The sequence below is a fragment of the Cololabis saira genome, chromosome 3 (assembly GCF_033807715.1).
Source record: "Cololabis saira isolate AMF1-May2022 chromosome 3, fColSai1.1, whole genome shotgun sequence".
NCBI classification, from domain to species: domain Eukaryota; kingdom Metazoa; phylum Chordata; class Actinopteri; order Beloniformes; family Belonidae; genus Cololabis; species Cololabis saira.
In genome coordinates this window covers 26,411,744-26,438,724 of record NC_084589.1, presented here as the reverse complement: position 1 = coordinate 26,438,724, position 26,981 = coordinate 26,411,744, and the positions used below count along the sequence as shown (strand labels likewise).

General features: G+C 42.2%; 1 protein-coding gene across 1 annotated transcript in view; it reads right to left on the bottom strand.

Annotated features, from left to right (window-relative positions):
- The window catches only part of efna3b (ephrin-A3b), a 67,550-nt gene that overhangs the window by 5,570 nt on the left and 34,999 nt on the right, over positions 1 to 26,981 (bottom strand). The window contains exons 2-4 of the mRNA XM_061716882.1: positions 5,882 to 6,174; positions 4,855 to 4,920; positions 3,799 to 3,876 (exon numbers count right to left, since the gene is read on the bottom strand). Of these exons, the coding sequence (XP_061572866.1) occupies positions 3,799 to 3,876; positions 4,855 to 4,920; positions 5,882 to 6,174 (437 nt within the window). The remainder of the gene's footprint in view (positions 1 to 3,798; positions 3,877 to 4,854; positions 4,921 to 5,881; positions 6,175 to 26,981) is intronic.

Below are 26,981 nucleotides of genomic sequence, written 5' to 3'. Positions count from 1 at the left end.
TATATCAATTTGACAGTAGTTTGATTTTTCTCTGTTGATTTTTCTAACTTCTGGGGGGAGAGGTCATTTTTGACATGTTCAGGATTTCATTTTATTTTATCATTAAAATGTGTTCAAAAGTGTTAATACAGCTTTCCTGTTTAAAAAAAGTTGAATAGGTTTCCAGCTAGGAAATAATAGATATACGACATGAAAAGAAAACCCATGTTGTCCAACAAATAATACCATTAAACAAGCTGTTTGGAGGCAATGATGAGTTTTTTCCATCATTTAAGAAAGATGTATTTTTATATTCTTAGCAGTAGAAAGACAACTTATGACAATGAGACTAATCTATAAATAAGTTCTTTCATCCAGTGTTCAAATAACGACAGGATTGATTGCTGCTGTAGCAGACTGTGTTCTGTTGCTGATGATTCCCCGATACACCATCACTCCAAAGGTTGGTAATTACCACAGTAAACCACATTTAAACATAAATACATAAAATGGAATGAAAAAAAAAAAAGCGTAGGATTTTTCCACTAATAGCTGGACATGATCGGCACACGCGGTAACCTCCACCAACACAGAGGTCAAATGAGTATCCTTCCACTGAAAGCCAGAAGTAATCATATTGGTACGTGGGGGGCAGCTAGCAGCAGTCCATCTGCGTTGCAAATGAGATCTAAATGAAATCTAATACTGTGGGCTGTATTCAGAAGGGAACCTGTGTTGATCTGTAGACATTGACTGAACGGGGCAGCACCCGGGAAATACACAGTGAACAGTGAAGCGGGAGAGAGAGAGAGAGAGGAGAGAGAGGGAAGTTTGCACTCTCAGCCTGCAGCATTCGGCTTAGTTAAACCTTTTTCACACATAATAATCAGACAGATTTCCACTGAGCAGTCTGTTGGCCTGCATTTGTGTGAATGTGCTGATGTTGGCGTTGAATAACAGTAATTAAAACTATGATGTGATGAGTCCAACCAGCAGTCAGGGGAAATGTAAATGAGGGAGGGGAACAGGAAACCGTACTGCCTCTGTGTTTTCAGTTCGTTTCACCACTCCCTGTTGAGTTCCTCCGTTCCTCCTGCACGACTGGGGTTAGCCTATTAGTTTAATTGGCAACGTAGCTCTGCTGGTGAAAATGACCCATAAGAGCTTGTGTAAACTGTGCTCTGTTCCGGCGTCACTCAGCTGCTAAGTATCAACATTATTTGTTTTTAAAATTTGAACCGATCTTGAGCTTTTATAACAAGAATCATCTGCATTTAGTGGGTATTTGAAAAAACGTAGACACGGAGAACAAGTATTGATTGGAAAACTTATTATACTGTTGTTCATCGACATAAAAAAGAATAGATATCTGTTGATTGAGAGAAATGTTGGTGCATAACTGTTTCCCTCTTTGAAACAGCTCAAATTACAGCGACGGCATTAATCAAGATGGTGAAAAACCAAAGATGAACATTGTTTTGAAAATAGTATACAATAAAAAGAGAAAGAAACTCAATTTCACACATCAGAAAGTGAATAAACAAAGTTTAAGCAGCGTTCTCCTTGACTGCATTGCTGCTTGTGCTCTGAAAGGAAAAATGCATGATGGGAATTAGAGGGCTGAGGAAGGAGGATGGCGGGAGGAAAGAAGGAGGAAGGAGAAAGATTTGATGAGTGAAAAAAAGGAAACAAAAAGGTGGTAATAACACACTGGCACGATCGCAGCTCTTTGCTGCAGCTTGTGTATGTGAATGCCTTTCTTGAAAGCAATTATTACAACAAATAGATTTATTTCACAGACATAAGCACTCATGCACACGAACGCGCATGAACGTACAGGAGCAGAATGATTAATGACCCAGCACCAGATTTTATGAGCTACCTGAGAGGACACAGTCGAATCTGGGCTCTGCACCATGTCTGTTTGTGTAATATTTGGCATCTCACTTGGCCCGGCTAGGTGTGCATGTTGTTTCTCTGGTGTTGTACTGTTGCCATAACAACAGTGATTAATTATATGAACTACAGAAGGGATCAAAAAGTTTCTCGTGTGTTATTCTCCTGCTCAACTTCACTCTTAAGTTGCTGTGAGATTCATCCAGTTCTCATTTCAATAGTTTTCATCACAAAACAAGTCGAGCAACAAAAATACATGCAAAGGGAGCACTTGCAAAGATGTAGCAACTAACTTCAGGAGATCAGATGGAGCCTCCCTTTTCTGAATGAATTTGACACATTTGTGGTGAATTATCATAATACTTTGTGTTCTTTGCTAATCTGAAGATAGCAGAAAACGTGTGAAATGAATATCTGTGTGTGTGCGCTCGTTCAGCAGGATCCGCAGCCTGCCGAGCCAGCTGGCCGCTGTGAAGTTAACTGCACTGCGTGTCAATTTTGAAAACAGGACATTTCACTCCGGTTGGATGATTTGATGCTGCCTGATCGCTCTGCAGTCCCATATCAATGATCAGTTTAATGACTCACATATATAGGATCATCCCAATGAACAGGGAACACTCGTTACAGCTCGTCTCATCAGTGTCATCTGTTTTATGTCAGGCTTCTGTCTTCCACCTGTCAGGTTTTAGATTAATCTATCCTGTCCGTCTGATTGGAGAGGATAGCAAAAAATTGCTATTAATTGACTGTGGTCTGCTACCATAATCTGCTCAAAAAGATCATACAAGCAGCATCTTTTCTCATCTTCCCCAATCTCTTTAAGACCCACATCCTAGAAGGTGAAAGCTTCCTTTATTTTCAGTTGATCATTTAAAATATGGCAGAGTGGAAAAGAGCTGTTCATTTTGACTTGTGCCAAATTCACTCACTGGTACCTCATTGTGTGAATTCGATACATCCTGATGTAGATGAGTAAGAAATCGAAGCCTGGCTTATAGTTGGTATTACTGCAACTATAAGGTCATATCCACACATTTGCTAGGTTTATTTGTGGTTACAGGACACTAGAATTGTTGTATTGAGTTTAGTGTTTGTTGTACACTTGCATTTCACTGTATTCTAAGTGAAGTATGCACATTTAGTTTACACTGTTATGTTAAGATTAATGGGTCATTTTCTTTTATTTTGAGTTATTTTCAGTGGCAGTTGTACCTCCTGTGGAGCCTGGGGATTGCTGACAACCTGGACACAACCATCTGTGATTTCATGGGGGGGAAATGAGCTTAATTGTCTTAGTTTCTCTTAATCTTCTGTGTTCCTGCTCTCCTTGTGTTTGATGGGCTGATCAGCCACTAATTAACGTTCCGTTGTCTCATTTTGCTAGGTAGTTTAAGTTAGTGTACTGTTATGTTATTAGTTAAACTTATGTTAGTTTTTTTGCTTTGATCTCTTTTAAGGGCCAATTTTTGTTAGTTATTTTGAGTTGATACTTTATGTAATTATTGTTAGAAAATAAAATCTTTTTTTTTAGTTCAGCCTGTGCCTGCCTGCATTTTGACTGCTTGGTCCCTCACAGATACAAACGTCGGCATTTTTTCTTGGCAGACTTAGTTGCACAAAAGCTATTTACTTACAGGGAAAAAAAGCCTCTTTAACTAAATGTCCTGAATATAAACCAAAGTGTACATAAATATGGGAATCCGTTATACTACTTGTCTTTCTTTTTTTTTTATTGCAACTGCAGTTTCCAAATTGTGAAAGGAACATGTTTACTATCACAGCCCTATTCATGAAAGCATAAATCACCTGATTTGTAGATGTCGTGGTTTATGAATGAGCTTTTATGATTTTTACACATGCAGATGGAACAGACAGATGGGATTCCCCCTACATTATAATATATTTAAGTGTGTGACTCACCAATGTCATCGATTTTTAAGCCTGGTCTAAGCGTGTAGTCTGGTTCTGTTGGCTCTGGTTCATCTTCCGCATCAGAAGCTGAATGAGAGAGAGAAAGAGAAGGAACTGCATGAGACAGAAAGGCAGGCGGGTGGTGAGCCGGGGGTTAAACCGCTGCTCAAACCTCAAGGATTTTAATTGCATTCAACCTGACATCTTAGGACGAACATGCAAGCGAGGGGCAAGACAAAGGTGTAGAGGTTAAAAAAAAGCCCCAGAGCAGACAGACTGACAGGTCATAACATCGCCTGCAGTCCTGACAAAGACACTGAGAGAAGAAACAGAAGGTGGAGGAAGGGAGGCCGATCAAACTGAAGAGACAGTGTGTGGAAAAAAAAAAGGAAAAAAAGGAGTGCTGCTGTTGTGGGGTTGAACGAAGGAGGAGAGGTTAATACTACAGGTCTGTGGAAGTTAAAAGGACCAGACAAGGCGGGGATCAAAGAATGTGTGTATATGAGTGTGTGAGCATGTGTGGGAGCAGGCTAAAGGACTGAGAGGTGGCTGGAGAGTGAGGGAGCATGAACCTACATATACATAGCCACCCACTGACCGCACACTGCAATAAATGGATTGTGACAGGGGCCGATGAAGGAGGGGTGAATGACACGGGGAAAGACAGGGAGAGGAGAGGTGAGGGCCTTCAAAGCCAGAGGTGCTCCCTTTTTTTTCTTTGCTGCTGTAGAGGGGGAAATGGGAAAGATAGAAGAAAGAGACAACTAAATAGAAAGAAAAAAAAGAAGCCAAGGGAAAGAATGCTGGAGGTGAAAATGGTGCAGCTAAAAAGTCAGCTAGAGGAGTATTAAGAACTGTGGATGCTTTAGACTGTACTGAGACTGTATGTGTGTGTGTGTGTGTGTGTGTGTGTGTGTGTGTGTGTGTGTGTGTGTGTGTGTGTGTGTGTGTGTGTGTGTGTTCTACAAATGCCCAGCGGCCAGATGGGTACCAGTAACATCTGCGAGGAGGTCCAGGTATTGCATTGCAGGTCAAACACCCAAACATAAAACGTGCTGGACTTACAGGTAGAGCAGCAGACGTACACGCGTAGTCTCAAACAGCTGCGTCCATGGTGATACGTGGGCGTGGCTGTGCAGGATAAAACACACAACGAATCAGAGCCATTCTACTCACTCAAGTTTTGATCATTTCAGATTTATGTCTTAGCTCTTTATATGTGGGGAGGAATATTTTACCGCTGAAATTGTTCTTGCATTAACAGTAATACACCACTGGACCAGTGCACGTGCTCATACTGGCACACTTAATACACAGCTATCTACAGTAACATTTTGCATGTAACATAACTTATTATACAGAGAAAATGAACTGAAACCTAAAAATAAAATAACAGAAAAAACAACCAATTTGGGCCAAACAACTAAAGGTTTAGCTGACGCGACCACTCAAATAAATAGAATAAAACGAAATGTAGCTGCAACTGCCTACAATATGACAGGGACATGCTTACTGTGGTGCAATAAGCGTTAAGACCTGATTAATGAACGGTATTCTGCTGAGGCGTTCTTGAGTGAACACAGTAAACATGGAGGAATCATTTGTTGTGACGGCGCTGCGCAGCTTTCTCATTGTGCTGCAGCAGAACAAAGCGTTCTCGACACATCCTCCATCGAGGAATGAATGGATAAATGAGTGCTGGACTCATTCTAACAATTTGTGTCCTGTAATATTTGTTTTGAATTGTTCCGTGACAAGCTAAAGGTCCATTACTCATGCAGTGTCACTTTGGCACTAGGTGTTGTGAGTTAATTTAATTAGCAGTCAGAAAAATGGATGAGACTGCTTGACTGCGGGGTGACGTGATTAGATGTGAAGCAGCAATTTGTTATCCTGAAATTACACCAGGACAGACGTTGACGAATCTGAGCTGAATATTCATCAAATCCATGCAGCTATGACAAAAACTACATATTTCATCCACCCCGGAGTGTTTGGTAGATATTTGCTCCAGCTTCCAAACTTAAGCTTCTTTTTGATGACATACCATTTTATTAAACACAATAGAGGTTGCTGGTTCGATTCCACTCACAGATGTAGTAATACTCCTGGCCGACGTGGAACTCGTAGCCCAGCGAGAAGGCGCTGTAACGCTGGAATTTCTCCGAGAACTTGATGGGCGCGTGAGGGGCGTGAGGCCGGTTGCACTCCCACCTCTTGAAGCCCTTCTGGTGGTCGCAGTCCCTGTAGCCGCGGTAGTTGACCATGTAGAGGATGTACTGCTCCCCGGTGCCCACCATACGCTGGCTGTCGTTGTAATGAGGGCAGTAGATGTCCAGGTAGTCGTTGACGTTCACTCGCATTGTGTATCCCTCCCTGCGCAGGCTGGAGAAACAGAAGCAACAGAGATTTTCATAAGTATTTGCACCCACACATTTTCATCCCCCAAACACAAACAGGAAAAGGATTGCAGTATTTTTGGTTTGCATTGTTTCACTTAAGTATATGAATTTCTGTAGCTCTAATTCCCAACTAACCAACGATTGCACGGCAAATTTAAACACGCATGTGTTGCACATTTACCGGACAATCTCTGTCCCCGCCATCACTGCAAAGATAACAGGACACCTCAGATCACTTAAGTGGATCTTTGCTTCTCACTGGAATGTTTACACCGTGCCCAACAGATCCTTGTGTGGCTGTTGTTGAGTTATTAATAACACAAAGCAGGTGGACGTGTGTGTGTGTATGCATCCATGGTTCTGGGACTGCTGCATATAAAAGAATACAGAGCTGGCTTCATCGGAGTGGACTCAACACCCCCAGAGCCACAAGCTCCTTCCTGATGTCGGCGCAGCGTTATCCCCCGAACCCCAGCGCTCGTACATCAACCTGAGCACAACGATGCGCTCACGTCACCCGTCAATGTGGTGCCAACATTTCCAACAGCCTCCCCCTTCCAAAACTCATATATCACCGTCAAACCTAAAAGAGACTCAGTCTGACGGGGAGATAAGGTTTGATTCTGGGACTGTGAGTGGATGTGTGTGTAGCTGGTGTGACAGATTCCTTCCTGGCATCAAAAGCTCACTTTTCTCCTCAAAACAGATCCCATATCATTGTGACCGAGGCGGGTTGTAGTTTTAAATCATATACACACACTGATGAACATGTTTGCATTCACTCACTGCGGTGGTGACACCATGAAATCACTAGGGGGCAGCAGTGTGTCGCTGTCAGCCCAATGCTGCACCGCTCCCTCTTTTCCAGTTCTAGGTCACGTCTCCAGGGAGATTATTATTCAATTATTAAATGATTATCGAAACTCTGTTCCCAGTGTTCCCTTTCTCCATTACCTCTCAAAGCGCTCTTCAAATTCATCCCAAATTTGTCTTTCAAAGCTCTCCATTTCTCTCATCCCTCTCTGACAGAAACAGAAATGGAAGATTAACTGTTATATTTTCATCCCCTGCTCTCTCCTTGCCTCTAATTACTTCATTAAGTAGCCTGAAAGGTTTTTTTTTTTTTTACTTCTTCTTGTATTACTGGAATGGAGGATAAAACACACTCATAGTTGCTTCACATTTACATTGAATGCAAGCAAAGAAAAAGACAGAGCTCAAGAGTGAGGGATGAGTTTGGTTCCATTGAGAAGGAGTAAATGCAGATTCAGAAGCCAGAATGCAGCAGACAGAGGAGGAAAAAAGGAAAAAAAAGAGGCAGTTGGAGATTTTTACACAACCAAACAAAGGCAAGATTTTCTGAGATGAAGGGATAATGGGAGAAAATAAAGGGAGGAAAAAATGAGGGGGAGGGCAGCTCGGGGCATCTCGAACAATCTGAAAGTGAATCACTTTGCTGAGATAAAAGCTGGCATCAGGATTCCCACTGTGCACGCACGTGCGTGTGTGCAAGTGTGCTTTGCTTTGTGTGCACGAGCATTTCTGTACAGCATCAAGGCAAACTGCGCTCAACCAGCCGCCTTCTTTATTTTTTAAGACAGGCAATGCACACATGTACATAAATGAATTACAGCTATGGAATGATTTACAATAACTGCCTGAACACAGAATGGAATATATCTAATACGGTTTTATATTATTGGATACTGAAAATCAGATGTGGCCAATTTTCAGAGCAGCATTAGATTGTAGAGACCGTGTAAAGGGGAGCTGCATGAAAAATGCATTGAAGACATCATTTATAAAGCCTGCAGGCTCATCTGTAATGTGACCAACTCTGCAGGCCTTGCAGAAAAAGATTGAATGATACAAAATGCTCCTCTGATGAATACATATTAATTCCTAAAATGCATAAACTCTCCACAACGTAATGTAATCTAAGATGACAACTAAAAGCCAACTAAGTCAACTAAAACTGACCCAAAATTCAATTGATAATCGATTTTAGCCAATTGTCTGTTGGTTGTTTTTGGACTGTGTTATTTATTATGGTTTAAAATTCCAGCCCTTTGTGTCAGTGAGTCTAAAGAAGTATGTGAGAACATTTTTTTTTGAAAAGCAGATCGATTTATTCAACAACAGCACACAGAACAGCATTTTTAGTTTTTATCATTCATTATTTATTTGTTTGTTTTTTGTAAATTAAACGGTGTGTATTGGCCATGTGATGGACCGCCAGCCTGTCCATGCTGCCCCCCCTCCGTGCCATCCCTCCCTCTCAATGACAGCTGTAATAGGCTCCGTGACCCTGGACCCCCGTGACCCTGGACAGGTGTATTGATGGACCGTTTCACAATTAGAAAAGAAAAAAAAAGAACAGTAAGAGAATTCAACAGATACAAACACAGGAGGAGGAAACAAAGAATAAGCTCATATTAAATGTTTAGATATAAACCCTTGTTTTCATGGGTTGAGATAGAGGGAAATTAATTACAGTCAGTATTTATCCAATTATTAATGTATAACAACACATAAACAAATATTTCCTTTCTTAAAAGACAAAACTAATTTTTAATCTAATGCCAGATTAAGGTTTATTTAATGGATTTATAATGAATAATAATAATTTCTGTGCTTGAGAGCACACTTATGGCTGTTTTAAAAGACTAAGGACTCAAAAACGATGACATTTAACAACCCTGTCTAAACTATGCCATTCACTAATTTTATTTGTTTATTTCATTTGGTTTCAGATTGATCAGATTTGCAGGGGGACAGCAGTATCACAGATGAGGATCAGAGTAGAATTATCAGGCCTCCTCATCTTTATCGCCACTCCACTTCCCAGCATGCTGCATTTGCTTTAGATCAGAAGAGGTTAGTGCAAAGCTGCAGCAGCACTTTTAAAGAGGACACACCCGGTGAAACATGACTGCACGTCTTCCTAAAAATAGCTGTTTTGAACAAACATACGAAGGGAGCTTTTGTACTGTATCAGTGTGGCGTATTGACCAAAAGCACACCCCAGACACTTCAATAAGACTTGTGTCAGCTTGTGAAAATAGGCTGTGATGTGTCACCTTTCCACAAAATAGTGCAGTTCCAGTAGATCTGGTTTTAAAAAAGATTTACACAAGAAAGACTGAATCAGCTAGTAATTATTTTCACTGTTTATCTCGGTGGAAACAGATAACGCCTTCAAATTACAGTACATTAAATCTAGAATACCTCTCCTGCTGGTGAATAAAATAGCTCCTTCACAATAAGAAAAAGTTTACTCCATGCCTCATTTCGTAACATGCCTAATTGGGTTTATCTCTCATGAGGAATGGAGGGAGGTGAGACGGAGACAGGGAGTAGCAAAAACTAAAAACTTTAATCAACTGAAAGAACAAAACCAACCTTGGGCAATCTAAATTACTCCAAGAGCATGCAATCCAAAATATCAACTAATTCGCACGGGATTAAAATTATCTGGGGGCCGGCGGTCATTTGTAATAATCACGGAGGATGTCTGTGATTTTAACGCCATGTCTGGGATTTGTAAAGTAAAAACACCACCACAAATGAGCTATCTTATTTCACCAAACACCGAGGTCATGCCAAATACACACATCAGTAATTTAATGATGTGTGGGCTGGCATCCTCTAAAAAATTATCTTTAAATAATCTTGTTGCTTTTATGCCTCTTTCCTATTATTAATAATTTTGGCCAATGTGGTCCATAGTGATATATAATATTACGACATGAGCCTATAACAGCCCATACAGTGAAACGATCTGATATTTTGGCAGATGTGTTTGGCTGATAATCATAAAGAAAGTAATCAACTTGAAGCTTCTCACAGAGACACAGAGAAGTCCAGATCAGCCGAAGAACGACGACATGATGACGTGTGCGGCTGCATCACGCAGTAAGAAACGTTTTATCTTTCATCAAGTTCAAAGCCTCTCTAACAACGCAAAATCTTTAGGGCTTCAACGAAAACTCCAGACCTGGTTATGTTTACCGTTAAGTTTACTGTTACAACTGTTGTTTACTGTTTACTGTTGTTGAATTGTGTTATAGAAATAAACTTGCTTTGCCATGGAAACTTGGAAAAGCATGGAAACCAAAACTGATACGACATTTCCCGACTTCCGAAAATGTGGGTCTGTCGTCATTGAAATCTAACTCTTGAGTGTCTGAACAGATGCTTTTAACTCAATATTCACATTTAATGTTAAATAAAAGGTAATTGTCGAAATAAAACGCATCGCCTCTACGTCACTTCCGAGATCAATGACTTCATTTATCCAGCATGAATCCACTGAACTAAATACAGATGTCTGGATGTAATTTCAGAATTACTGCGGGTCCAGGGGTCATTTTAGTCCAGCGTGAACCGGAGATCAAAGAAGATCCAAAATAACCAAGCTTACTATGCTGAGCATGTAACATAAACAGTTAAACGGACAAAGGAAGAGGCCCATCTGTGTATGTAGACTCAGGGGGAGCTGAAGAGATACAGGTGGTGACGATTAAGACGGATCATAAAGTAACAAGGGCAGGCGGGCAAGGGAACCAAACCCGATAACACGTATGAGGGAAGAACTCCTTCAAAACTAAACAAAAAATAATAAAATGTTAACTAAAGAACCAAAAATTACCCAAGAAATTAACAAGGACACGGGAAGCAATAGAAAAATATAAAATGAACCTTAAAGACACATAAAGAAAAGAAAAGAAGGAAAACGTGAACCATCAGAGCCCATAGATGTTGAGTTTACTAAAGCAACGGTAGCTCAGTCGCTGACCTGTCATGCTCTCACATGAAATGCTCTCCGCCCTTTGTATTTTCAGGGTACATCCACTGAATGACTTTGTCGTGACAGATGAAGGGAACCACTCTCCCTGGCTTCAATACTTGAGCTCCCGGTCCCCCTCGGTGCGCTCCTTTCTCCACAAAGGCTCCCCTCTCCACCAAAAGGGAACAGCAGAAGTAAGCCAGCACTCCGAGCTCTTGTTACAAAACGGAACGGTTGCTCTCTATGTCAAAGTGTTTTATTGATGTACGATCCTCCAACAGGCTAGGCAGATAATAGGCAGGCAAAGGGTAACTCTGTGGCATTATGTTGCCCATGACTGATTTATATAGGCAACATACTCTCTCTATGTCTCGCTCTCTCACGCTCTGTGATGTGATTTTACAGTAGTGACATTGATCCAGGCCCACTTTGATCTTGCTCTTAGCTGTTGCTTCTTCTTGCTCCCCCCTCGCTATCTCTCTCTGCTCCCTGGTGGCCACACTCTGCTGCTTTTAACCCCAACTACCCCTCATCTCATCCCATAAATCCTCCTATCTTTGCCTCTATCCTTCCATTGCTCCATCTCCTCGGTGGATCTGTATATATAAGTGTTCGTTAGCTCTTGGAAGCCTCTGTTCAGCTCCTCTGAGTTATATTGCTGAGGAGATGTCTCGGTCCATCTCTCCACTCATTTTTTATCGGCCTCAACAAGGCAGGTACTGCTTTATATGCAGAGAAATTAGTGGGGCAATACCGCCTGAGTTTCTCATAACCTCCTGTCCTGGATCTCTGTGTTTCACGAGCACTTTCCATCTGGAACCTGCAATCACACTAAAATATCAATCTCAAAAGTGGGGGTGCACTTTCTGTAATACAATGTTGTCAATTAGAATGAGCTTTCCTCGTGATTCTCAGCTCAATACAGTTTAAAATATGAATATCTATTGTAGTCTCCTTTGTGCATGTTATGCTTCCCCCAGTAGTTACCCGCACCCCTTACCTTTCCTTAACATGAGTAGACTGTCCAGAGTTGTGGAGGGGATTGATGCAGTAGCGCAGTGACCATGCAGGCAGCGCAGTAATCAAACTACACCTGGTCTATCCAACTTGAACAACATACTGTTGCTGCGTTGGCATCATTTCTGGAGGTCACAGCCACAAAAGGTAAAAAGGAGCTGATGTTGAAAATTTTTATTTGCCTCTCACAATAGAAAAAATGGTTTCCTGACAGTCCTGCAGGCTACTCTGAACCTTGTCTCCATCACCTCTCAAGCACTTACTCCCATTTATGGCATGTAAACATTAAAATGAACATTACTCAGCTCTTGGTCCTCTGCCAATGATTTTTTCTCTCAGTCTTTTCTCATTGCATAGACAAGACGGCATATGTTGAACTGAGAATTCGACTTTAAAAGTCCTGTTTAGATACCAAGGAAAATGCACAAACTGAAAATTTGCAGTTTTGAGCATGCAAGGTTGCAGCTCGGGGACTGTCATTACCCACAACAGACAAAATTTTGATAAGGTGGCATGCAAGAGTCAAAAGCAGAGGAGGCAGTGACAATTACAGCCCAATCAGCAGCCGTATCCCATCAGCTGAAATGCAGTCAGACCACTCACATGTGGACAAGGATGATTCGTGTGTCTATATTTTACAGTTTACTCTTTTTTTTCCTCGATGCACTCAGTGATCAAACGTAGAAGACAACGGGTGGCTGATTGGGCTTCTGTAGATGTTTGCAACTGTTTGATAATCAGCCAAATACACTCAAAAGAAAAAGAAAAAGAAAAATCAGCCCAGATAAAACAAGGTTAAAGAAATGAAAGGAGACACTGCTGATGGGCATAAAGTTGGGCTGGATTAAAACTTGTCCAGCAGTGTTACAAATGATTGCCAATCAGAACTTAAAAGCCCCTCTGCCTCCCGAGGCCAGAAATCTTAATCCCATCTCGGTTTGGTACAGAGATGCTAACATTGTTGCGGGAGAACTCCAATCAGTCAGCGGAGCGGTAGGTATAATTGAATGGCTCCCCCGCTGAATGGAGACTCCCAGAGATTTGTAGCATCAATGAGGGCTCTCATCAAACACAGACAGGAGTCCTTCCAACGGAGTCCTGCTCATCCTGCTCCCTCCTCTCATCTGCCTGTTTTTCTCTCGCCTCTTTTGCCTCCTTAGCCCCCACTTGTTCTCCCGGCGTCTGTCTGTGTTTCATCTTTCCTTAGAGATAGCAGCTGGTGTTGATGTGTGTGTATATGTCTGTCTGATGAGTTGGTTCTAAATTCTCCCCACTGAAATCAATAACTTTATAGAGTGTGTCCAACAGACTGGAATATGCTGCATCTCAAGGCCACCACACACACACACACACACACACGCACACACGCACACGCACACGCACACGCACACACACACGCACACGCAGAGTTGTCCAGGCCTCTGGAGCATTGGTTCATCATTGGTAATTGATCACAGTGTTACACCTAACAGGGATTCTTGCCCAGCAGCATCACACACGTAGATCCCACGGTATGAGCAGTTTGTTCCAGATCTCTCGGACTACGTTGATGCTCGTCACTGACAACACTTCTATACGGTTTGATTCCGCTGACAGGACCTGTATCTGATTTTTGTTTCGGGATTGTGTGTCAATCCCAATTTTGAGGTTGGAATTGTGTCACTTCAGCATGTGGTGCTAGATCGAAGCTAAATCAGATATGTGGTCATGCGACATAAGTGAGATTGTGATATATGGAGAAATATCAAGATACGTGTGGCTTTTTGTGTGTTTTATGACAGGGGTGAATTTTTCAGCATACATCATGCTACAAAAAGCAGTAATGGATGAAAGTCAGGGGTGAATCACCAATAACATTACTGTTTTAGTGTCCATCCTGTAAATCCATGTAAACATGCTCTGACTTCTGTTGTTTCTTACACAGATGACCCATGCCAAACACTACCACATGCCATTTCACAGGCCTGTCACCTTCATATCAAAGTCTGGTCCAAGACGGTTGTAGTTATCAGTGTTATCAAAGCAGATCATTGCCAAATCAGAACTGGAATTGGACGTTGTAGCGGGTAACGTAACTGGTAACTGGTAGCTTTGGTCTCCTTCTGCACCATTTTCTTATATCTTGTCCCTAATTTGTTTCATATTTCTGCTCTCATTTCACTCCTGGCATGCTCTTGACCACTCCTTCTGTCCTGCACTCCTTTCCCTCCTCCATCCCTCATAATCATCATCATCATCATCATCATCATCTCTCCACACAGTGCATATCGGCTGCGTCGTGGGGAAGATCGCTCCAGCAGTAAGAGACCAAATGACAGGCATTAGAAGCCCTTTGAACCCGAGCTGTGTCCCTCTCACATTCGACAAGCGCACCCTCCCACGCCATTATACACATGAGTATGTTCCCCTGCACACGTGTTTCTCTACAATCGTTCATATGTGCTTCTTTAGTGGGGTTTGTCTAAACACACGTGACACAAATTGATGGATGAGAGGAAATTAAAATGAACAACGGCACAGAGGAACAGATGTCTCGAGCCGAGGCTGACACACATGTTGAACAAGGAGACAAAAGGCAAAAAAAAAAAAGAGGGCAGAGGAGTTCAGAGATATTAGTGGATGAAAGGATGAATAACAAGAGAGCGGGAAGAAGGAAAGACCGAAGACTCCAATTAAAAAATGTTATTTTAACCTGTGAATAAGACCAGGACTTGTGGTCTTTCTTTAATTTGTGTGTTTATTGATTTGGTTTCAACTTTAATCTATTGTCCGTCCCATCCACACAGCCTATTTTACGCTCCAAAGAGCTTCTTGACTTTAAAGCTTCTCTGTCTCAAGCCCCAGGTGTCGCTCACCAAGTATTTGCCGATACAAACCAATCTTTCCTTCTTTTTCTGTCACTTTGCTCCCATCCATCCTTCGTGGGCCAGTATATCCCTCTACTTCCCGACACGTACCTTTGTCTGTGTTCCCAAAGTCCTTACAAGAGAAACGGTGATCCCCTCAGACATTAAGAGACCGGCAGAGGTAGAAAGAGGCACGGAGGAGAAAGAGAGTGTCTGTTCCCTAAGCTCTCCCGTGATTGATAGTGATCTGTTCTGATGGCTGAGTATAGACTCAGCACTCAGTGAGACATTACCCTCTGACCCAGCTATTGATTCTCGCATTCACTGCCCCAAACACACAACGCCAACCCTGACCCTGACTGTACACACACTCGGCCGTGTGTACAGTCCCACAGATTGATAGTTTGGTGGCATCCTGTGAAACCTGATCAATCTACTGCATAACAATCATCGCCGCCGCCTCCCTCTGCTCACTTCCTGTACGAGTCACACGGCACCGTCGTCCCACTGACTGATGTGTTTGGGTCAGGGTCTGCAGGTTTGAATATCACGGCTGCGGGAGAAAGCGCTCCACCGCAGGGGTAAGCTGTTCCCTGCAACAGCAGCAACATTACTCAGATCCCTCTCCTGAGCCCCGTTTAGTAAGGGATCCAGGGCAAGAAGCAGTGCTCGCCACGCGGAGGGACAGGGTGGAATAAGAAGTAGAGCCATCCATCAAGCAGACCTGGGTCATGTAGCATTTGCAAATAATTCTTTACCTGTTTGCACTTGTTTTAACCCACTTGAACTGCAAGGTAGGGTCTGCTATTACAAAAAAAAAGAAAGAAAGAAAAATATGAGCTAGCCTGTGCTATGTCTAACTGTGTGGATGTTTGTGGCCAACTTGGCCAATATAAGATTTAAAAAAAAATCCCCTATCACACACTTTAAAAATGCTAAAACAAAAGCTCAGGGGAAGCTGCAACCTCTATTTGACCCGTGGCTAAAATCACAGACTTAAATGAATCACTGAGAGAATATTTTCACCATTGTTACTCTAAAGGAGGCAAAGCCAGGAAGAAAAGCGAGACAGGGAGAAGTGCCAACTGAGCTCCAGTCTGATGGGCTTCCAAGACAAAACCACAGCTGGCTTACAACATTAGTCGCCATAGCGACAAAAGAAGCCCTAGCTATAGAGCTATTGTGGCAAAAAAGGAGGAAAATAGGAAGGGGGTGGACTTCAGGGGTTTATTGCTTTGTACTAAAACCCATTCAATCTGTAGCCAACATCTCTCCTCTTTTTCTCTAATGGCCAATTAAGGACCACTTATTACCATTCTGCATTATCACAAATCATTTTCTACTGCTCTACCCATGTACTGTGCCCCAAACAGTTTCACAGTCGGTTCAGGCAGAGATTTTTGGTCATATTTCCCTCTAAGATCTGAAAGGCAAGTAGCTACAGCAAGGGTGTGTTACTAAACTGAGTTTGGCCTTCAAGTGCACAATCAGCTAAACACTCAATGGAGCATCCAGAAGATGAAATGAGGTCAGAAGTGAAGAACATGTTCCTCTAAAGAGCACTAGTCTAAACCCACGTGCAACATCTTCATTTTAACAGTTTTCTACTAAACAAACATCAGCTACTGTAGTTGTATTAGTGCCTCCTTAAAACAGAGGAGTGGGATACAATGAATAGATAATAACTTGACTTCCCTTTATCTTGATACCCGTTTTATTTGTGTTAATAATAGTAAAAAGAAAAAAAAACATGACAAGAAGGTTTCAGCTGGATCCCACTGATTCCAGGGGCCGACGTCAAAAAATCTGATCTGAAAACAGAAGCTCTGATACTCTCATGCTATGACAGCTGAATATAGACACACTCACAAGAAAACACACACACACACACACACACACACACACACACACACACACACACATATGCACAAACCTATCCAAGCACAATACCACATTCAAGATGGTGAAATACAAAATCGGCATGGTTGGACAGGCAGGCACCAGCGTGAACTCTTTAAAGTGTTTAAACGTGTTTGAGTATTCCTGTCAAGAAGACGCCATTGAGCTCTAACATTTCTATTAATGCATCATAACATGGAGAATTAATTAACTGCATTCATGCATACTCAGTCACAAAGGCATAGAAATGTGTTGTTTAACAGATGTAGAAGACCGAAAGAAACAAAGATTTTTAAAGAAGTCCTGACCTGCACTCTAAAAAGAACAATCAAACAACAAGTTTTGAGCTTTCTATTTTTATTCTCCATCAAAGACATCAGGATATTAAAGAAAGTATCTTAAACAGATGTTTTACTGCTAAAGACCCTGGAGAGTGTGCAGGCCAAAGTGATTACAGAAAAAATAAAGCGTCTCTGTTGGCTGATTCACGAGCCAAAAGTCCATCAGTTCCAGAGTTTGAGTCATCACAAGTCTGCAGATGGAAGAACTTTGAGTTTTAGCTGTATACGCGGACATCTGTGTGCATGTGGGATGAGGGGCTTGTTGCTTGTTGCTTCGCATTATCCTCAACCATTCGCTCATGGCCGGGCCAGATAAATGCTACCAGAGCGAGCGGGCGGGCGCCGGAGACCAGCCTGCTGCGAAACCTCTCTGACACACCGGTAAATTACTACTCTGACTGCGCAGCTTCAAGTTCATGAGGTTCAATACAAACAATCAACGAAGAGAAGAGAAGAGAAGAGAAGAGAAGAGAAGAGAAGAGAAGAGAAGAGAAGAGAAGAGAAGAGAAGAGAAGAGAAGAGAAGAGAAGAGAAGAGAAGAGAAGAGAAGAGAAAGAAATTGATGAAAATGAAGCGAAATGGAGCTTAAGAGGGCTACCCAATAGAAAACCTTAGATGCAGATGTTCTTTTTGTTGTTTTTTTGTTGTTTTTTGTATTTTCATTTGTTTGCAGCTTGGGGGCGTTTCTGTCAGCACTTGATGGTGAGGCTGACTCCTTCCACTGAACGTCAGCAGACTGTCAAACTCGACAGTCCATCAGTGAAACAGCAGAACAACCCTCTCAGTCATGTCCCACCCCAACATCCCTCCTGCACTATCACTCACTCTGTTCTTCTCTCTCTCTTCTGTCTCTCCATCCTTATCAGAGTCCTTCGAACCCTCTTTGGTTCAATTTTTCATTTCAGGTTCAATCTTTTTTGACGTTCTTCTCACCCCCCCTCACATGACAAGTCTTTCCTCCCCTTCTGTGTTCCTCTACAAACCTGTCAATCCATCCTCCATCCTCCCCTTTTCCCCACACCGTTTTCCCAATCTCTCATGAAGTCAATATGCCTCTTCATGTGGTGGTGACCCGTCGATCATCCCATGACAATAGCCCAATGTGTGCTCATGTGGATATTGTGAGTGTGTACCTGCTGGAGCTGGTATTTGGAAGTGCATATGGAAACATGTCTTGTTAATAAATATATTTTCCAGTCCATCATTATGTCTGAATATCAGAGAGGACAAATATTTCATAAATATCAAAGCTGCACACAACTGGCTGGCAGATCCATGATTCATAAAATTAAAGTCTTCACAAAAAAACCCACTGTGAAATTAGACGTATGAAGTGAGGAATACTTCAAACAAACCGAATTGGGGAAGATGGGGAAGAAAAATAAAGCGATGTGCCAAAATACCTTTTACAAAGCCATCAAACACTGTTGAAATCTGGTGTGAGCTTTCCCTTTCGTGATCATGAGATTTCAGTTTTTGCAGGTCTTAAGGCTTTGACTGAGTTTTTTCATCGTTTATCCCAAAACAAACTGTGGCTGCAGCTGGAAGCTTAAATGACACAAATTTCTTTGTGCCCAGGGGCATTTCTCAATAAAAGAGCACGATAAATGAAAAGGATATCGTCTGAATCCCTATTGTTCCTTTCAGATGGAAATGGAAGTATCAAAGTTGACATTTATTCTCATTGGGATGCTGCTATTTTTCAGAATGTATTTATTTATTTTACTTTAACCCGTTGTGAGGCAAGGCTTCGTTTGAAAATGTCTCTGTCCATGTACGTAACTCTCCTACTGCTCATCCTCTGAGGAAACTACAGTCGTGAAATCAAAGCCAATTAAGAAGTATAACCTTCTGCCTTGTAATGTTGATGCGATATGTTTCACACCTGGCTTGAACGGTAAGCAGACGCACGGAAGATCATAAGGAGTTAAATAGCTGCGAGTAACATGCAAACATCCACCCACAGCAACAGCTGTGACTCATCAAGCTTATGGACACACGGGTCTATTTAAGATCTGGTGGTTCTCTGACATTAAGGTTTATGGACATTGAGGTGTCTTTCAGAAATGTGTTGTATTTATTCGTTCTTGGGCATTTATTGTAAGCGGATAAAGCTTTGGGACGTGCATATTAGCTCTCATAAAGTCTGCCCACGTCCCGGTGCAACATCCTGGCCATATAAGCAATGCCTGCTCTGCTCTGCTGCTGGAATATGAAATATGCATGGACCATAAAGAGCATATGGACCATCCATCTCAATATCCGCTACAGCAAACCATCAAAAAGATCATTAAACCCAACACACACGCTCGCTCCTGCACGCACACACATTGGCACAAAACGGCACATAAACATGCACTCCTACACTGTGCATAATGGTTTATCAGTTTCACTGCCGACTTTCCGCTGACAGTGCTCATGCAGTAAAAGGCGAAGACGTGCACACGGGCACACGTCGAGCAGTACATGTGACGTTTGTTAAAATTACATTTGCTCACTTTTGTTGTCTTGATCGAATGGATTTACAAACAGCTACAAAATAAGCAGTGCAAAACATAAAGGATGAGCATATGTCTGTTTCTCTTTGTCTCACACAAACATGAACCCATGAACGGGACATGTGCCACCCCTCTGAACTGTCAGTGTCTATATTGCCTTTACTACACCTTGGCGATCTCTGTCAACATCAGGCTCTCTGGCCGTCCACTGCGAGGAATTAAAGTTTAATATGACACTCACGGGAAGAGAAAGTCAAAGACAGACATACAGACTGGAAGAAAAGTAGAACAGCGGGAAGAAATACTCTGCCTTTAATGTTAATGTGCAGAAGCTGCGAACATCCCAGGATAATAAAACAGTGATGTAAAATATGTCAGTAAATGAATATTAAGGTGACAAATAAAGAGGAAAACGCTGGAGATAAGGAAGAAAATCAGCAAGACTTGGGATGAGAATAAATTCTCATTCACTGGGTTTTGAACAGAAATGACAACAGAAAACCACCACTGGGAAAGCACCACTGTTATCTAAATCTATCCATCTGTCTTCTTTCATCCTCTCTCTCTTTCTCTCGCATCTCTCTAATCTCTTACTACAGTACGTGTCAGCAAGGAGCCTGACACTAAGTCAGCGTCATACTCTATCATCCATGCAGACAGAGATGGAAGCGCACGCAAACGGGACAGCTACAAGACGGGCTTCGTTTTTATCTCATCTCTCTGCTCTTTCAGCCATCCCCCTCCTCCTTTCCCTTCATCTCACTTTCCCTAAAAGTTGTCAGCTCAGGTGCAGCCCACATCAATCTGCTAATGGCTACTGCACTCTTGTTACTTCACACAGCTGCCTTAAAAGCCCGTTCAGTTTTGTTTGGTGGGAATGAGGTAAGGCTAAGAGGTGGATGTGATGCCTGTGTATGTGTGAGTGAACTTTGCTTAATTTTCTAATAAACTTCAGTGTTTTTTGTGATGAGCTTTGCCTGAAAGCGTAAATGCAACAAAATGCTGGGGCGACACCTGGTTACAATTTAAATTCTCCAATTGGATAAAAGTAAGTAGCCGAGTTTCCTTTGGTGTCTGAGTATCGCTGTGTCACAGAGAGGTGACAGCAGCACAGCTCATATTTGACATCACTCTTATCACTCTGACACACTGTCAGATGTATGTGCTGACCACATGCATACATGTACACAACACCTCCACCTACAGTACGTGTTTTATCTGTATCTGGCAGTGTAAACCCAATCAATGTGTGCACCATCACTTGATATACGTCTCTTACTGAATAAAAAGTCATGCAACTTTCAGAGCAGTGTGCATGATCAAGTTGTGTTACGCCTTAGATAATTAAACCTATTTACACTTGAATCGAATAATTGTTCATATTACAGCTGATCTACTTTTCATGTTGTAAAATCCACCCTGCATCATGGAAAGTTTAAGCCGGCATATACATTGGTTGCGTACATGAGTGTATAAAACTAGCAGACTGGTGGCTTTGAACATGCTAACTAGCAGAAGCACGCTATGAAGCATGTGAATATGGAGTTTACGGAAATTACAATGTTTTGTACATTAAGAAGTGAAATAAATTAATAAATAAAACTACTGAATGTCACACAAAGGCAAAGAGAGTCAACTTGGGAAGTTTTTTTTAATTTGCACTCAATTGTCAAACTACCTGCAGTACAATGACTACTTCAAAAAGCTACTGTAGCATCAGACTGTGCCTTTGAGTTGGGCTCGAATAAAGATGTCTTTGGCAAGCATATTGATAGGCAATCTTGACTTTCTTTTTTAGTATTAACACTCACACAAGGCAAACAGACTCTGACTGAAAAGCTCCGTGTACTTCAGCAAATCCAATCACAGATGAACAGATTGAATGACTCTTAGACCCACTGAGGTCAAAAGTGACCAAATGAAGAGAGACCAGACCCTCTCTACCACGAACTGAAAGCCAAACCGGCTCAACCGATTTCCTCTGAGTGGGCAGTTAATATCCGGAAACGGTGAATCCCAGGTGGGAGCCGTCCTACTCAGAGCATTTAATGTCAGATGTAGAAATGCTGTGCCTGTTTCAAGACTATAAGGGGAATTTTACCTACATGAGCTTGGAAGCCCAAAATAATACACATGTCAAAACTCAATTTCTCAGTTCTCCAGCCTGTGGTGTACTACACCTCCAGTGTATGCAATAATAGTTAAGGACTGTCATTGGTGAGCTGCTGCCTTCTGGTTAGAGACTTAAAAATGTATTTTCTAGCCCGGCATGTGCTAATCGCTCACCTTGGCTGCTGTGGAGCTCTTTTGGCAAGCCAGCTTCTTGTCTTATTGGCAGCCAATTTGAGGACTATGAAAAGACAGCGTTGGGAACACTGAGCTTTTATTTAGGACAATGCGTATGTGTGCAGCTGGTTAAGCATTGGCAATGTATAACCTGTGGGTGTCTGTGTGTGTGTGAATACAATGAGTAAGAGCAAAAACAGGGGTACCAGACATCACAAAAAGAAAAGAAAAACTCCAGAGAAATAAATCAACAATTCTTGCTATTTGAGTTTCTGTCCCCTCTGGCAAGGACTGCACACTTTCTGTCCTTCCTCACCTTCAAACACTTTCCAGTCTTTTCTTTCCCTGTTTGACATTACCTGTTCCTCTCATCTTCATGCACCTGGATTCTACATCTCTTTCTGTCTGATGCTGCCAATCTATTCACTGTAGTGTAAAGTTGTAATCCCACCTCCTCTTTCTGTCCTGTCGTTTACTCCCTTCTCTATCTTAATAATTATCTCTCCGCCCTGTCCCCTTGTTGCACCCCCTGTCATCCATCTATCTGCCTCTATGTAAAACATCTCCATCTGCCTTCACTTTCATATTTCATTTCTCATCCCATACCCTCCCTTATCTCATTGGACTGACTCCTTAATCTTTCCCCTCCTTCCCTCCATCCTTCCATCTATCCTTCTCTCATCAGCACCCTCCTCCTGCTTGCTTGCTTGCTTCCATCTTTCCATCCCTCCTCCCGGTTGCGGGATGATTGAAATTCAAACCCGAGTTTGGCTGGCAGCTCATGCAGTCAGTGATTTGCTTAGCACACATTCCTGTCCAGGGCCACGGAGGTTGGGAGTAATCTGTTGCTGAGTGTAAAGAGAGGAGATAAAGCAACTTCAGAGGCCGTGGCAGCCGAGCCGCCCATCCATTAGTTTGCTATAATGTTTATCATTACCACTAAGCTAACATCAGCAGCAGCCAGTCAGACCTCAATTTTCTGTCTTATCTCAGAAACAAATTTGTCTCACGGATACTCATTTCTAAGAAAGTCAAAAAGCCTTGTTTCAAGAAAGCTGAAAGACTATTCAGCTAGTTTTAAGAATTCTAGCAAATATTCTAGCGGAGATATGTTTGCTATATAGACTTATTTCTAGAGGGAATGTTTTTGCTGTGAAACTTCAAGTCAACAGTAAATTTGCGACCGGGATGGGAATCCAGAGTTGACGTGTATTTTCTGATGGTAGGGACGGATCCACTGTTTAGCTGCCCGAGCTTCACTGAATTGATTGACTAAGTTTACCTTTAGAATAGTAGTCCTCTCCAATCATCGTCCAATCACCTGGTAGATTTTCTGCATTCCCTTGCCTAAGTGATTTCCAAAGAAGTGAACCTCCACAACCTATATTTTAATGCAGAACAGATGTTGTTTGGATGTAGCCATGTATTTGAAGGGTTCACAGAGTGTTTATTTGGTAATATGTGTGTGCGCACCGGACCGGGTGGATGCGCATTGGCAGGTGTCACAGCTGCTGTTTCGAATTTGCTTCTGCGTGCACATGAAACATTGAGGGCCACTTAGTGTATTCGCATGGATTTGTTTGCCATGTGTATTTCATCTGCGAGACTGTCTTGCGCATGACAGCTGCTTCAAAGATGGCAGCGTGAGCTTTGTTCTCTCTTCAATCAAAGTGCTTCCCCACAGCTCGGCCTGCCAGACAAAACCAAAGTCAGCCAACGCTGGGCTCGAAAACTCAGCTCAGTCGGACAGCATGACAAACAGAGCGAAGGAGAGAGGGAGATGAAGAAAGAGAAGGAGAGAGACCTGTGGGTGAGAGGCCACAAGGTCTGTTTCTGTCTCTGGTGCAATGTGATGAAACCGGCAGGCAGCCAATCAGACATGACAACGAGCCAACCAGGGAATAACCTACAGGTCAGCTAACACGCCGTTGTTGGCACGCATTCACGCACACACACACACACACACACACACACACACACACACACACACACACACACACACACACACACACACACACACACACAATCATCAGCATGTGCCTGTTTGAATCACAGCATTGTTCTCCGTGGTTTAAAGCAGACTTTTCTTCATATCGAGTATTGCTTGTAGAAGTTAATTGGATCGGCTATAATTGGTTGTGGTCTGATGGCTTGAATAGCATGGCTTTGCATAAACATACAAATTCAAGCGTTGTTTACGTTGTTTGCCTTTCTGTGTAAGATGATGTACTAACTGCAAAAGCAGACCCTGGGCTTATTTTATGCGTGCCAGTGGGGAAGAAAAGAAAAAAAAGTGAGGTGAGTGGTGAGAGAAAGAACAGATTCAGAAGGAGCAGAAAAGTCAGAGAAAAAAAGAGAGGGGGTGAGACTATACAAACTCTTACAGAACCATGGCACTTCTCCATGATGTGCTCTGTGTTCATGCGCTTGTGCAAGAATCAACTAACATCAGGTTTTATCATAAGTCATATAAACAGTAACGGCAGACCGTTTTCATACGTAGCACATGTCTATGTGAGATTATATCAATAAGTATAGCTTGTTAAAAACCAGTATCCCTTTGCGCATAGATTGAATTGCTTAAAAAAAAATTGCTTAAAAAAAAGTCCTCATTAAGACGGAAATTAACACACAGCAACAGAGGTGGCATAGCACTGCAGTAATGCACAGCAAGTGCACTAATCATCTGTGTGACAAAAGCATCATAGCAAAGAGCAGCGTGTTCTTCAACAGCAGAAAAACCTCATACCCACTGTCAAGATGGTGGCGGGTTAATGAAACAGCCACAGGATCTGGGCGCCTTACAGTCACGGAGTTACAGTCACCATGAGCTCCCGAATAAAGGCAAAGGTGACGCCACCCAACGCAACTGCTAAAGCATGGTCAAAATGGTGCCATGCAACAAGAGAACGAGCGGAAGTGGCTACAGCAGGAAATTTACATCAGAATGGTTAAAAAAAAAAAAAAATGGAAAATCAAAATGAAAGTCCAGACCTCAACCTAAGTGAAGTGCTGTACAGGAAACAGAGAGAGCTGTCCATCAGCAAGTGTCCAAAAACTTCAATGCACTGAAGCAATGTAAATGTTAAAGAAAAGCACCAAAATTTCTCCACAGGAAGTGAATTCCCCCACTATGGGATTTACAAAATGTTATCTTACCTTATCCCAGGAAACAACTATTTCAATACAATTATCCTAAGGGTAGATCCAAAATCATTATAATGAGATTATTTTGAGCCTAAGAGCTTTCATAATAACTTTTCCCCATCCATCCATCCATCCATCCATCCATCCATCCATCCATCCATCCATCCATCCATCCATCCATCCATCCATCCATCCATCCATCCATCCATCCATCCATCCATCCATCCAGCATTATTCAGGGTCATGGGGATCTGCTGGAGCCTATCACTGCTATCTTTGAGTGAAAAGCAGTGAAATCCTTTGCAGATGTTTAGATACAACAAATGAGTTCTACACTCAGAGCAGACAATAACTACGTTATTTTTCTTTCTTTCTTTATTTTTCTATTTTTCTCAACCCCTTTAGCAACTCACTGTGAAGACACGGCTCACAGCTGTGATGCTATACATGGGCCGCAGTGCTGACATTATCTTAAATAGGGGAGTCAAGAACCTCTGCTGAGCAAACTATGACATTTCATCTAGTCTAAGTAATCCCAGTAAACATTTTTCACAAAAAAGGATTATCACCATTATATGTATATCAATGTAATACCTATTACAGGGTTAATATCCGCTGAATATATTACCAGTGTGGCTCTAGCCATCAATGTAGCAGTAGACAATTCAGACACATAGTAAGCACGAATACGCAGTGTCAGCCTTTGTGCCTCTGCTTTCCCTTTATTATCCTCTTGTCTCTTGACTCTCTTTTTCTCATCTTGTTTACTTTCCTTTCCACTTATTCGCCACTTCACTTCACTTCACTTCTCACATCCTCCCCCACTTGCTCCACAGCTCTCTCTGTGCAGTTCTTGGGAGCAGTGATGTCACAGCACGTATCACGTCGGGGAAAACTGAGCCTGTGGTACGTTGACCCGTTTCACTGCTCCTCATCACCATCCATTACAGTGGGTTAAACGCACCATGTTAAACGGCATAACAATGTTACACCGAGTATGACGGTTTTGCATTTGTGTGTGTGATACGTGCGAGCAGTGACAGAAACGCCACTCGCTTTACATAACAGTTGTGCAAAACAGGCACCCCAGAGAGACAGCAAAGCCTTACGGTGCATGTTTTAGCTGTTCCATACTCTTTTGTGTGTATTTCTGTGTTTTTGCAACTGTGTCAAGTGTCAGAAAGATGGGGAGACGTATCACGGAGAGAAATGGTGAAGAAATGGAGGCAGGCAAGCAGGCGGGCAGGTGGGCAGTCTGGCCTGAATGAGGACATGAAGCAAGCAGCTCTGGTTATTCACCTCTGACAATCTCCATTCTTTCGTTTTTGCAAAGAAAATATATCAAACATATTTCCAGTGGTTCTGTAAATGGAAAAGCATTCTGTGATGCAGAAGTCGTTACCTGGTATGTGTGACATGACTAGAGATAGTTCCATAAGGAAATATTTCTGAGGACTTAAGGGAAGGAGAATGTAGCCTGAGAGGGAAGGCTTGTCGTGCAGACTTAGTGCAATTTGATCCGATGCCTTTGATTCCTTATGAATGCTCATTCATTAGGATTTTTCTATTTAGTTCCTGTGAGCCATTAAAGCTTGCATGATCTACAACTATCAGGAAAAAACACAGCCATTTACTGTTCTGACTTATCTACTGTGTTGATGAATCTTTCATATTCCCAGACAGTCTCATCTGAGTGTGTGGCTTTAGTTACGAAACACTTAACTGGTCATTAAATCAAACTGCACCTGGTTGCTGGACTGAACAGCAACAATCCTCAAGTGTGCACCGAAAAGGCCTGTGAATAAAGATGCCGCCTTGTGTGCATATTTCTGCTCATCCTCTAGTCTCTTACTAATTTGTACAGCTTCTGAAACCTTCTTTTGTGCAGCTGTGAGCTGGAAACATTTTAAGTGATTGCATTGTGAAGGCTGTGGATGGAAATAAACACGACTTAGATAAAAGCACCG